Source organism: Lithobates pipiens, unplaced genomic scaffold, assembly GCF_037356315.1.
Source record: "Lithobates pipiens isolate NorthernLeopardFrog02 unplaced genomic scaffold, aLitPip1_a1.2 Scaffold_18, whole genome shotgun sequence".
In the NCBI taxonomy this organism is placed as follows: domain Eukaryota; kingdom Metazoa; phylum Chordata; class Amphibia; order Anura; family Ranidae; genus Lithobates; species Lithobates pipiens.
This window is the reverse complement of record NW_027507758.1, coordinates 22,947,649-22,960,505: the sequence shown is the minus strand read 5'-3', so window position 1 is coordinate 22,960,505 and position 12,857 is coordinate 22,947,649. Positions and strand designations below refer to the sequence as shown.

Here is a 12,857-nt window from a genome sequence, read left to right as displayed (position 1 = left end):
CAATTAACTGAGGGAACCATGAATGCCAACATGTACTGTGACATGCTGAAGCAGAGCATGATCCCCTGCCTTCAGAGACTGGGCCGCAGGGCAGTATTCCATCATGATAACGACCCCAAACACACCTCCAACACCACCACTGCCTTGCTAAAGAAGCTGAGGGTAAAGGTGATGGACTGGCCAAGCATGTCTCCAGACCTAAACCCTTTTGATCATCTGTGGGACATCCTCAAAACGGAAGGTGGAGGAGCGCAAGGTCTCTAATATCCACCAGCTCCGTGAGGTCATCACAGAGGCAGTGTTAATTTGTCGACTAAAAGAGTGTGTGTGTGTGTGTGTGGTGTGTGTGGTGTGTGTGTGTGGTGTGTGTTATATATATATATATCTATCTATCTATCTATCTCAATGAATACTATTTTAGTTGACAAACTAAAAGCCATTTTTAGTCAAAAGACTACAACTAAACTGCAATTACTGAAATGTACTGGAGATTTAGTCGACTAAATATGACTAAAATGGGACTAAAAACTAAAATGCCATTTTAGTCCTAAGACTAAAATTAACACTGCATGGAGGAGGGGAAGAGGACTCCATTGGCAACCTGTGAAGCTCTGGTGACCTCTGTGCCCAAGAGGGTTAAGGCAGTGCTGGAAAATAATGGAGGCCACACAAAATATTGCACTTTGGGCCCAATTTGGATATTTTCACTTAGGGGTGTACTCACTTTTGTTGCCAGCGGTTTAGACATTAATGGCTGTGTGTTGAGTTATTTTGAGGGGACAGCAAATTTACACTGTTATACAAGCTGTACACTCACTACTTTACATTGTAGACAAGTGTCATTTCTTCAGTGTTGTCACATGAAAAGATGTACTAAATTATTTACAAAAATGTGTGGGGTGTACTTAAATTTTGTGAGAGATGCTATATAGGCCTTCATGTGTATATTGGATCTTTTGTACCTCCTGCACCAACACAGCTGATCCCACCTCCCATTGAGCAAGACTGCAGTTTTCACATTCTCATCTCCAAGCTTATAGATCTTTAGAAGTGTCAATTTCAGGTTTCATTACCCATGTATGTGCCCAGTGATCCTGCCAGCAACACACCAGCAGTTGAGGGGCAGTTAAAAACACACAGTAGAGCCACATTTCTATGCCCCCCCCCCCCCTCTTAGCTGCAGAGGCATTAGCTGGGTGTTATACACATACCCCATCGCTTTCTCAATTAAGAGCGCCAAGTGTTATTGCCAACAAAAAAAAAAAAAAAACTGACGGGGGAAGGATCTCCAGTATACAACCTGTGATTGACAGTGTCAGCTCTGTTCCTGTGTGAACAGGTATGTGCCCCTTCCCTCCAATCCGCTCTCAGAGCTTTACAGAGTAAACTTCAGCTCTCCGCCCCATTTTTCTGACCGCTCAGAAAATCTTTATCAACTCTGGACTTGACAGATTTAAAGACTGTAGATAAACAGGTACAACTTCTATAGGAGGATTTGTTTTCAACACCGAGTATCAGAGGCCAGTCACTTCCTTGGGTAGATTAAAGTGTTACTAAACCCACAACAGTAAAATCAGTCTGTATAGGCAGTAAAGCATGCTTATTATACTCACTGGGGAATCTAAGGGGGGTTAAGCCTCCGCATTGAGTAAAAAGGCTGTTTGAACCTGTCTTCTCTGATCCTCCCCTCCTTCCACTGTCCCCCATCTGATAGAACAGAGTCTAGGGCAGTGATGGCGAACCTTGGCACCCCAGATGTTTTGGAACTACATTTCCCATGATCCTCATGCACTCTGCAGTGTAGCTGAGCATCATGGGAAATGTAGTTCCAAAACATCTGGGGTGCCAAGGTTCGCCATCACTGGTCTAGGGGCACAAGCTGCACATGTTCAGTTTGGTGTGTACAGTATTCCTAGAGTTTTGTTTTTCTTGGGAGTGTTCATGTGATCAGCACAGGGCCAATCAGCACTGTCCACACAGAAGGTCAGGGGTCCTGCAGCCTCATAGGGCAGTCAGGAAAACTAACTCCTACAAGCTTTAAGCAGACACTGATAGAAGTCACAAGACTGCTGCATACTGTTAAGATATTTAGCAGTTTGTTTACTAAAATAATTGCATTTCCATGTTCTGTGTACTGTGGGAGACCAGATATAGTGACTGCAGAGTCCTGGGTTTAATATCTGGTCTCCCACAGAACATGTAAATGCAGTTATTTTAGTAAATGTAAACTGCTAAATACCTTTTTCTCATCAGCAGTATGTGGCAGTCTTGTGACTTCTATCAGTGTCTGGTTAAAGCTTGTATAAAGGTTTCATATTTTTTTTTTCTCCGACTGCCCTATGAGGCTGCAGGACCCCTGACATTGTCTGGACAGTGCCTATTGGTTCTGTGCTGATCACATGCACCATCCCCCAAAAAATAAAATAAAAAAAAATAAAAAAAAATAAAAAAAAAACAACCCCCTCTAGCAATAACCACTGAGCATATATAGAGCGCCCCCATGGCTCTCTGCTATCAGCAGATTGGGGACAGTAAAAGGGAGGATCAGAGAACACAGGACCAAACAGCCTTTTTACTCAATGCAGAGGTTCAACAGTGCATATAACAAGCATGCTTTACTCCACATACAGACAGATTTGACTGTTGTGGGTTTACCAACACTTTAAAGCAGTCAGTGAGGAAGCGATACACTTCCCTGTCAAATTCTCTGAAGAGCAATCCAAACATGCATTGCTCTTCAGAGACCAAAGCCAAAAACCAAACGTGGATGAGCCCTTATTGTCCTAGAGTGACAAAACTCACTACTGAAGGTACAGCATTCCCAGCCTAGGGGAGGACTTCAGAACACCTCCCCCACCCCCATCTAAGGAGATGCTCCAAAGACATGCTGGTAGGTTAATTGGCTTCTGTCTAAATTGGCCCCAGTATATGAATGTGCCCTCCCCCAGGACATTGGATTGTAAGCTCCTTGAGGGTAGGGACCAAATGTGAATGTACAGTATTTATGTAAAGCGCTGTGTAAATTGACGGCGCTATAAAAGTAATATTACTAAGTCCTCAGCTGTGAGTAATCTTCTCTCAGAACGCCAATAAATTTGGCCGCCAAAATTTCGGTGCATCTCATAATCAGGGCACCGATTATCAGCATCCTGATTACCAGCGCAACCTCATATGTCCGCCCCATCACCGCAACCTCATCCGCGCCCCCCCCCCCAGCACAACCTCATCCGTGCCCCCCCCCCCCACCACCAGCACAACCTCATCTGCCACCCCCCCACCACCACCAGCACAACCTCATCCGCCGTCACCCCCCCCCCCCCCCCCCACCAGTGCAACCTCATCCGCCACCACCCCCACCGCAACCTCATCCTCCGCCCCCCCACCACCAGCGCAACCTCATCCGCCCCCAAACACCACCACCAGCGCAACCTCATCCGCCGCCCCCACCACCAGCGCAACCTCATCCGCCGCCCCCCCCCCCCACCACCTCATCCGCCGCCCCCACCACCACCAGCGCAACCTCATCCGCATATCCTTACTATGGATGAGTGTGGGGTGTAGCAACATGGCAGCGACGGAATGTCAATTCTGTAGCAAACTGCAATGGGTGGCCGAATATGTCGTTACACCAAAAGAAAGCTCTATTTGTGTGAAAAAAAATTTTTTAATGGGGTACAGCGTTGCATGACTGCACAATTGTCATTCTAAATGAACTCTGAAAATTGGCCTGGGTAGGAAGGGAGTGAAAGTGCCTGGCAGGCAAATGGTTAAAGTAGGAATGGTAAAAATACAGGATTCAGGAGCCAATATGTTCAATCCAAGAGCCAGCAAGGTTACAGGAAGTCCATACTGGGAGAAACCCACCACTGAAATATGCTCAGGGTGGATATAAATCAGAAAAAAATAAAAAAAATGATCTATCTAGTTTTCCCATTTAAGATGCATTAATACATTAGTTTATTCAACATGAAATGGAGGTTAGTTATGTAGCACGAGGCTGAATATTCCGCAAGATTAAAATTTTTGGTAAACTCATTCACTGAATCCAAGCTCTGCAAGCTGAGATAACATGCACCGCATTGATGCATTCACACTAACCATGAGGTAAAGTTCAGGAATATTCCTTTACCCCACTGTTCTGCAAATCTATGTACACTACAAATTGTATGATTGAATTGGTTTGGCCATTGCCGTTTTACTAACCTTATGACTCTAAGGCTACTTCCACACTGGGGGGGGGCGTTAGCGGTAAAGCGCTGCTAGTTTTAGCAGTGCTTTTTGGCTGCGGAAAGGGTTAAAAGTGCCTGATGAGTGCAGCTGCCAACTGATTTCAATGGCAAAAAGATGCTGCTTGCAGGACTTTTTCCCCGTCCTGCAAGCACACAGCCCCAGTGTGAAAGTACTTGGCCTTTCACACTGCGGAGCCATAAGAGGCGCTTTTCAGGCACTATTTTTAGCTCCCCAGTGTGAAAGGTGTCTAAATGGGAAACCTTCCTTTTGTACGCAAATAATAAACATACTAACGCCAAGAATAAGTCCTCACAAGAGGACCTGTCATCTCAGATACATCATGGCAGTGCCCGTTAGCGGGCATCCACTCACCTGCTGCCACCACGTCCCTCACCTTGTGTCAATGTCCCATCACCAGCCGTCCCATTAAAGTGAATGGGATTGTTGGCGAGTCAACAGCGGGTCAGAGGAGGAGCCGCTGCGGGACAGAGATGACGGTTGCTCTATTTAACCGGTTCCCGACCGTCTCACACCGATGTACATCGGCAGAATGGCACGGCTGGGCAAACGGGCGTACCTGTATGTTCCTTTAAATTTGCCGCCGTGACATCGTAATGCGTGCCGGCCAGGACCTCAGCGAATTGGGTCGTGGGTTTCTATCGCTGAGCGAATAACCCATGATCGTCTCACGGGGAGGAAGAACGGGGAGATGCTAATGTATACAAGTATCTCCCCGTTCTGCCTGGTGACAGTGTCACTGATCTGATCGGGAGCGGTGATCAGTGATGTGTCACACGTAGCCACGCCCCCCACAGTTAGAATGACTCCCCAGGAAACACTTAACCCTTCACTGCCAGTGTCATTTACACAGGAATCAGTGCATTTGTATAGCACTGATTGCTGTATAAATGACAATGGTCCCAAAAATGTGTCAAAAATGTCCAAAGTGTCCATCATAATGTCGCAGTCAAAAAAAATAAAAAATAAAGTAAATTTTGCTCTGGTCTTTGGCCAGGAAAATGGTCCGAGGCTGAAGTGGTTAAATCAAGCCTTTTTACTAGTGATATAAATCGAATCCGCAAAAAAATAAAGTGTAGGTCGTCCATCACTAATTTACTGGCTTTATCAGTCACCTGAAACAAACAGAGCAGGAACTTCACTTGTGTTCTGACACAGCCAGACACCTTAGCATTTTGGAGGTGGTAACCAGTGGGGCACCTGAGCGATTTAATGCTTTAGTGTCTTTTTTCCCCCCAACTGGCTTCAGTTCGCAGGTAAAACCCATCTATAGGTGGTTGATGGGTATGGCGGCCAAGAGCATATTTTTTAGTATTGGGTCTTTGTACAAGTTTGTGTTGTTCCTAAGTGTACTCTGTTTTATGCAGCATCACAAAAAGTGTGTGTGTGGTGTGTGTGGTCCTGTCATGTGTTCCCCCCCCCCCCAATTACAAGGGATGTTTACGTTCCTTGTAATAGGAATAAAAGTGACACCATTTTTATTTTCCTTCTTTTAGATTTACACTGGGTTTAAAAAATATATATATATATATATATATATATATATATATATATATATATATATATATATATATATATATATATATATATATATAATTTTTTTTTTTTAAACCCAGTGTAAATCTAAAAGAAAGAAAATAAATAAATAAACGTGTGTCACTTTTATTCCTATTACAAGGAACGTAAACATCCCTTGTAATTGGGGGGGGGGGGGGGGACACATGACAGGACCTCTTAAATACAAGAGCTGGGGTCAAAAAGACCTCACATCTCATTTATACTAAAATGCAATAAAAAAAAAAAAAAAAAAAAAGCTTTTTTTTTTTAAATGGCCATTTAAGAGCTATGGGCAGAAGTGACATTTTTGCTTCCGCCCTGCAATGTTATGGAGACGGGTGGGGGCCATCTTCCCCTCACTCAGCTCCATACCCAGCACAAGGAGCAACGTCCGATCGCCTCCGCCAACAGATCCGGTAAGCTGCAGAGGGCATTGGGAGGGGGCTCCTCTCCCGCCACCCATAAAATTGATCTCGCAGCGAATCCACCGCAGAGACCACTAGGGGTGCAACGGATAAAAAAAAAATAAAAAAAAAAAAATCACGCATGGGATCATTCCTCGGATCAGAGAAAAAAAAAAAAAGACACACACAGACACACACAGACACACACAGACACACACAGACACACACAGACACACACAGACACACACAGACACACACACACCTTATTACACCCACCAGAGTTTTACATTTAAATTATTTTCAACTGAAAAACTGAGCTTATATGCTTAAAACGGAAGAAAACCCATTGATTTAATAGTTTAAAAAAAAAAAAAAAGTTAAATTCCCGGCATGCCGGAAATGCTAACTGTCACATTAGTTGAGCTCTCAACCAAACTGAGAAACCATCCAATGGCTGGGGTCATAACTGATCACATGTGCAGCTTCATGACAGTTAAAGATTAGGCAGAGGCCAAGATGGCAGCTTCCTTGGCTAAAAATAGGAGGAGTTTACTTCCACTTTAAATACATTATTTGTAAATCTGACGGACTGTTTAGATGTTACATTTTAAAAGCGGCAGCGAACCTGCTGACCTTACATGGCTGCTAATAGTTAAATGTGAAAATCAGAGGTGTTCCGTCACATTAGCAGCCATGTAAGGTCAGCAGGTTCGCTGCCGCTTTTAAAATTGAACATCTAAAAACAGTCCGTCAGATTCACAAATACTGCATTGAAGCATATAAGCTCCGATTTTGTATTGAAAATAACTGAAATCTAAAACTCCGGTGGGTGTAACAAGACATCCGCTTTCCCCCTTCTCACTATCGTTACTGTGCAGGAGCGTGGGGTGTAGCAAGATGGCGGGAGCAAAACATCACTTGCCGACGAGACAGCGGCCACCACCGGGTGTACCAAGATGGCCGCCACTCCAGAGCTAGGCCAAGGCAGCGGAGCGCTCCGCGTGGTGTGCCGATTCGAACAGGTTGACCCGCTGGGATCACGGATCGGTGACGTTCCGTTTGCACCCCCTAGAGACCACTCTTATTGGAAAAGCGGACCTCCGGCTGCAGAGGATACCGGGGGTTATGGCAGCTAGCTGTTGCCTTAACGGTATTCCTCTTCAAAGTTAGGACGTGTACCGGCATACAGCGGTCTGGAAGTGGTTAAACAAGCACATCTGAGCGCTGCCATGAGTGGAGAGCAATAATAAAAGGTTTTTTTTTTTTTAGCACTTTTGGCCCAACAGATTTCAACTAAACATTTTTTTCTATGTTTTAGCAACTCCATCAACTTGTGTACCCAGAATGGCACTCATAGGAGAGTTCTGTGTACCCCATTTATAAAGGGGAGTCCTGCAGTGTGACAATTGTATGTAGACATGGCACTTCACAAATTGGAGTTTTAGGTTCTCTGCGCTAGCAGGGCCCATCCCCCTCCCCACCCCCCCACCCCCCCCACAGCTGTTATCACCTTCATGCCCTAAAACACATCTGTTTCTTGTCTGCCCACTGAAGGGGGTCTCTGCAACCCCCCCAGAGAAAAGGAAAGGGCCGCCGCCTTTGGCTACAGCTCCCAACCCCCCCCCCCCAGTCCAAGCAGGAGAAATAAACAGCTGAATAATCCCTCTACAGAAACATACCAGGTGCAGAAAGTGTACAGCAGGCGGCGGCAGGGGTTGCCGCTAGCAGATCACAGACAAAACAAGCCAAAAAACAGCAAACAACCCGACAAAGCCAACCGACTGTCCTCACAGGAACCAGGAGGACTTTTTCCCCCCAACAGAAAAGGAGCTTTAGAAGAAGACGGAGTAGAAGTCACGGATCTCAGTGCTCTGCCCGAGGAGTGATAGACCCGGGTACAGATCCGCCAGATTTGGGGCGAGCTCCACACAGGATTATAAAGCAGACCAAGCAAAAGTCACCTTCATGGAGTTTGGTCTTCTGTCCTGAAGGGGGTGGTTCATAGGAGACAAGGCTACAGATCCACCAGATTTGGGGCAAACTCCACGCAGGATTACAGAGAGCATAAAGCAGACCAAGCAAAAAAGTCACCTTCATGGATCTCGGCCTTCTGTCCTGGGGAGGTCATAGGAGACCAGGGAACAGACCCACCAGGGATGGGGGGGAGGTATGGCTTACAGAGCATAAAGCTAGCCTACAGAAGATCCAGCAAAGATCACCTTTACGGATCTCGGCCTTCTGTCCTGGGGTGACCATAGCAGACCACAGACCCACCAGGGATGGGTCAAGCTATGAACAGGCTTACAGAGCATAAAGCTACCCTACAGCAGACCAAACAAAAAAAGGTCACCTTCATGGATCTCACCCTTCTGTCCTGGGGAGGTCATAGGAGACCAGGGCCCAGGGCACAGACCCACCAGGGATGGGGGCAAGCTATAAAAAGGCTTACAGAGCATAAAGCTAGCCTACAGCAGAAAGATAGAGTTCATGGATCTCGGCCTTCTGTCCTGGGGTTACCATAGCAAACCAGGGCACGCTGCATGTCTGACAAATGCGGTCACATCTTTATCACTCTTTGTCCTCCAACAAGTCTGATGCCCAACTTACCCCCCACCCCCATCACTGGGTAAACAGCACCAGCCCTCCATGCTGGGCTGACTAGTGTGCTAAACCTCAAAATAAGCACCATATACAACCCACCTCCAATAGGAAGTCATATGACATGAGGAGGCAGAAGCTCCAAAACTCACAACCAGGACCTCAGTTGACCGAACATCTTATATCTTCACCCAGAGAACCACCAAGTACAACATACAAGAGCTACAGAATTCTCACGCTCCATAATCAAGAGCCCCAAACCCCTCACCTTCTTCATGATGCCGGTCTTCCTCTTGCTGAAGGTGGTGTACCTCCTCAGCTTGTTGTCAATGAACTCCATCTTGATCTTCACTCTGCCCCGCGTCTTCTTGCCAGGCTTGGCCCCCGACACCACTCCGCTGACCCCAGGGTATCCTCCAGATGTTGCTACCCCCGCTCCTCCGGGTCCCACTGGATCAGGCAGCTCCAGCTCAGCTAGTCCCCTCTTCATGCCGCGGGCTGGGGTCTCGTCCTCATCTGCGGAGTCAGAGGTGGCTTCGCTACCGCTATACATGGCTGATCCCACTCCTGGAGAAACCTCGTACCGAGGCCGACTGCCCCTCCCTGGAGAGCTTCCGTTCCCTGGCCGGTTACGGGACAACGATAATCCGGGGTTGCGTCCTACACCGTTACCGGGAGAGGAACCGGCCTGGGTGGGCAACATCTCCACCCGGCACCCTAAGGGTATAGAAAGAACGGACAATGTTAATACAACTACTGAACCACACCTATATCCTCACCCCACCCAGAGCTCTGTAGACACCCACCCAATGCTCTGTATACACCCACCCACCCAATGCTCTGTATACACCCCTCTCCCCCAATCCTCTACACCGCCCCCTCATTACTTTATATACACCCTCCCCCCCCAATCCTCTGTATACACCCCCTCTCCCCCAATCCTCTACACTACACCCCCCTCATTACTTTATATATATATATATACCCCTCTCCCCCAATCCTCTACACCCCCCCCCCCCAATCCTCTGTATACACCCCCTCTCCCCCAATCCTCTACACCGCCCCCTCATTACTTTATATATACCCCTCTCCCCCAATCCTCTACACCGCCCCCTCATTACTTTATATACACCCTCCCCCCCCCAATCCTCTGTATACACCCCCTCTCCCCCAATCCTCTACACTACACCCCCCTCATTACTTTATATATATATACCCCTCTCCCCCAATCCTCTACACCCCCCCCCCCCCAATCCTCTGTATACACCCCCTCTCCCCCAATCCTCTACACCGCCCCCTCATTACTTTATATATACCCCTCTCCCCCAATCCTCTACACCGCCCCCTCATTACTTTATATACAACCCTCTCCCCCAATCCTCTGTATACACCCCTCTCCCCCAATCCTCTACACTACACCCCCCTCATTACTTTATATACACCCCTCTCCCCTAATCCTTTACACTACACCCCCACCACATATACCTCATACCTCTGTATACCCACAATACTTTACTACACCCCCCTCAATACTTAATATACACTACTACATCTCAAATACCCCCCATACACCGGTACCCCGTACACCCCCCCCCCACTATACACGTACCCCGTACACCCCCCCCACTATACACGTACCCCACACCCCCCCCCCACTATACACGTACCCCACACCCCCCCCCCACTATACACGTACCCCACACCCCCCCCCACTATACACGTACCCCACACCCCCCCACTATACACGTACCCCACACCCCCCCCACTATACACGTACCCCACACCCCCCCCCCACTATACACGTACCCCACACCCCCCACTATACACGTACCCCACACCCCCCCACTATACACGTACCCCACACCCCCCCACTATACACGTACCCCACACCCCCCCACTATACACGTACCCCACACCCCCCCACTATACACGTACCCCTCAGCCCGTACACCCCCCCACTATACACGTACCCCTCAGCCCGTACACCCCCCCCCACTATACACGTACCCCGCAGCCCGTACACCCCCCCCACTATACACGTACCCCTCAGCCCGTACACCCCCCCCACTATACACGTACCCCTCACCCCCCCCCCACTATACACGTACCCCTCACCCCCCCCCACTATACACGTACCCCACACCCCCCCACTATACACGTACCCCTCACCCCGTACACCCCCCCCCACTATACACGTACCCCTCACCCCGTACACCCCCCCCACTATACACGTACCCCTCACCCCGTACACCCCCCCCACTATACACGTACCCCTCACCCCCCCCACTATACACGTACCCCACACCCCCCCCACTATACACGTACCCCACACCCCCCCCCACTATACACGTACCCCACACCCCCCCCCACTATACACGTACCCCACACCCCCCCCCCACTATACACGTACCCCACACCCCCCCCCACTATACACGTACCCCACACCCCCCCCCCACTATACACGTACCCCACACCCCCCCCCACTATACACGTACCCCACACCCCCCCCCCACTATACACGTACCCCACACCCCCCCACTATACACGTACCCCACACCCCCCCACTATACACGTACCCCACACCCCCCCACTATACACGTACCCCTCACCCCGTACACCCCCCCCACTATACACGTACCCCACACCCCCCCACTATACACGTACCCCTCACCCCGTACACCCCCCCACTATACACGTACCCCTCAGCCCGTACACCCCCCCCCACTATACACGTACCCCTCAGCCCGTACACCCCCCCCACTATACACGTACCCCTCACCCCCCCCCACTATACACGTACCCCACACCCCCCCACTATACACGTACCCCTCACCCCGTACACCCCCCCACTATACACATACCCCTCACCCCGTACACCCCCCCACTATACACGTACCCCTCACCCCGTACACCCCCCCCCCACTATACACGTACCCCTCACCCCGTACACCCCCCCCACTATACACGTACCCCTCACCCCGTACACCCCCCCCCACTATACACGTACCCCTCACCCCGTACACCCCCCCCACTATACACATACCCCCACACCCCCCCACTATACACATACCCCTCACCCCATACACCCCCCCCCCTATACACTTACCCCTCACCCCGTACAACCCCCCCCCCCCATCTACACATACCCTATACCCCCCCACTATACATAGCCCTCACCCTATACAACCCCCCACCCCATACCCCCTCCACTATACATACCCCTCACACCACCCCCTCTATACATACCCTTCACCCTATGCAACCCCCCCTAAATAGCCCCTCACCCCATACACCCTCTATATACATACCCCAAACCACCCCCTCGTACCCGGCTTCTCTCTCCCCCTTCCGGTGTACCCCTCACCCCCTACAGCCCGCCCCTTCCATAGACCCCAGCACGCCCCCTCACCCTTCTTCCCCGGTTCTCCTCCGCGGTCCCCCGGTGCCCTCACCCTCCTCGCTCGGTTCTCCGTAGCGGCCTCCTCTGTTGCGTCTCTCGGCCGCCCTGCGCCTCTGGCTCTCCCGGCTTCCCCGCGCACACCTCCCAGCAACCAATCACAGACCGAGCCGCCTCACTCCCACTCAGCGTACAGCCGATGACAGAGAACCCCTCCGCGGCCTCCCGGCACTACTTCCCCCCTCCGTGCAAGCGGAGCGGCGCGGAGGAATACTGTAGAGGGCGGCTGGAACTATTTTCAGCCATATAAAGCGAGGAGATCTTTCCTTATATGGAAAAGACTGTCCATATATGGTGAGTCACCGCACGGGGCGCTCATTGGCTGCGGCCTGGAAGACAGCAAGGCGCCCATTGGGGAGGGCTAGAAGAGGGGCCGGGCCGGGCCGGGGATGTCATGTATGACGTCAACGAGACTTGACACTGAACCCAGAACCGAGCGAGAAGTAAATAGTCCCCCTAGATAGTGCAACTGGCACCGGCTGTAAACAGTGCGATCAGCGCTGCTTATACTGATACCTGCACCTACCATTCACAGACAGTGCTGCCTGAACCAGTCATAGTGATAGCTGCACCCATTATACACACACTGCACT

The 12,857-nt window shown here is 49.9% G+C and overlaps 1 protein-coding gene across 5 annotated transcripts in view; it reads right to left on the bottom strand.

Moving 5' to 3' along the window:
• Window positions 1–12,422, bottom strand: part of SRF (serum response factor) — a 47,535-nt gene extending 35,113 nt beyond the window's left edge. The window contains exons 1-2 of one of the 5 annotated variants that reach the window (XM_077485474.1): window positions 12,260–12,422; window positions 9,076–9,524 (exon numbers count right to left, since the gene is read on the bottom strand). In XM_077485474.1, the coding sequence (XP_077341600.1) occupies window positions 9,076–9,510 (435 nt within the window). In that variant the 5' untranslated portion in view covers window positions 9,511–9,524; window positions 12,260–12,422. Of the gene's footprint in view, window positions 1–9,075; window positions 9,525–12,216 lie in introns of all 5 variants that reach the window. The other 4 variants (XM_077485473.1, XM_077485471.1, XM_077485470.1 and 1 more) reach the window with 4 other exon arrangements.
• Window positions 12,423–12,857: the final 435 nt, after the last annotated feature.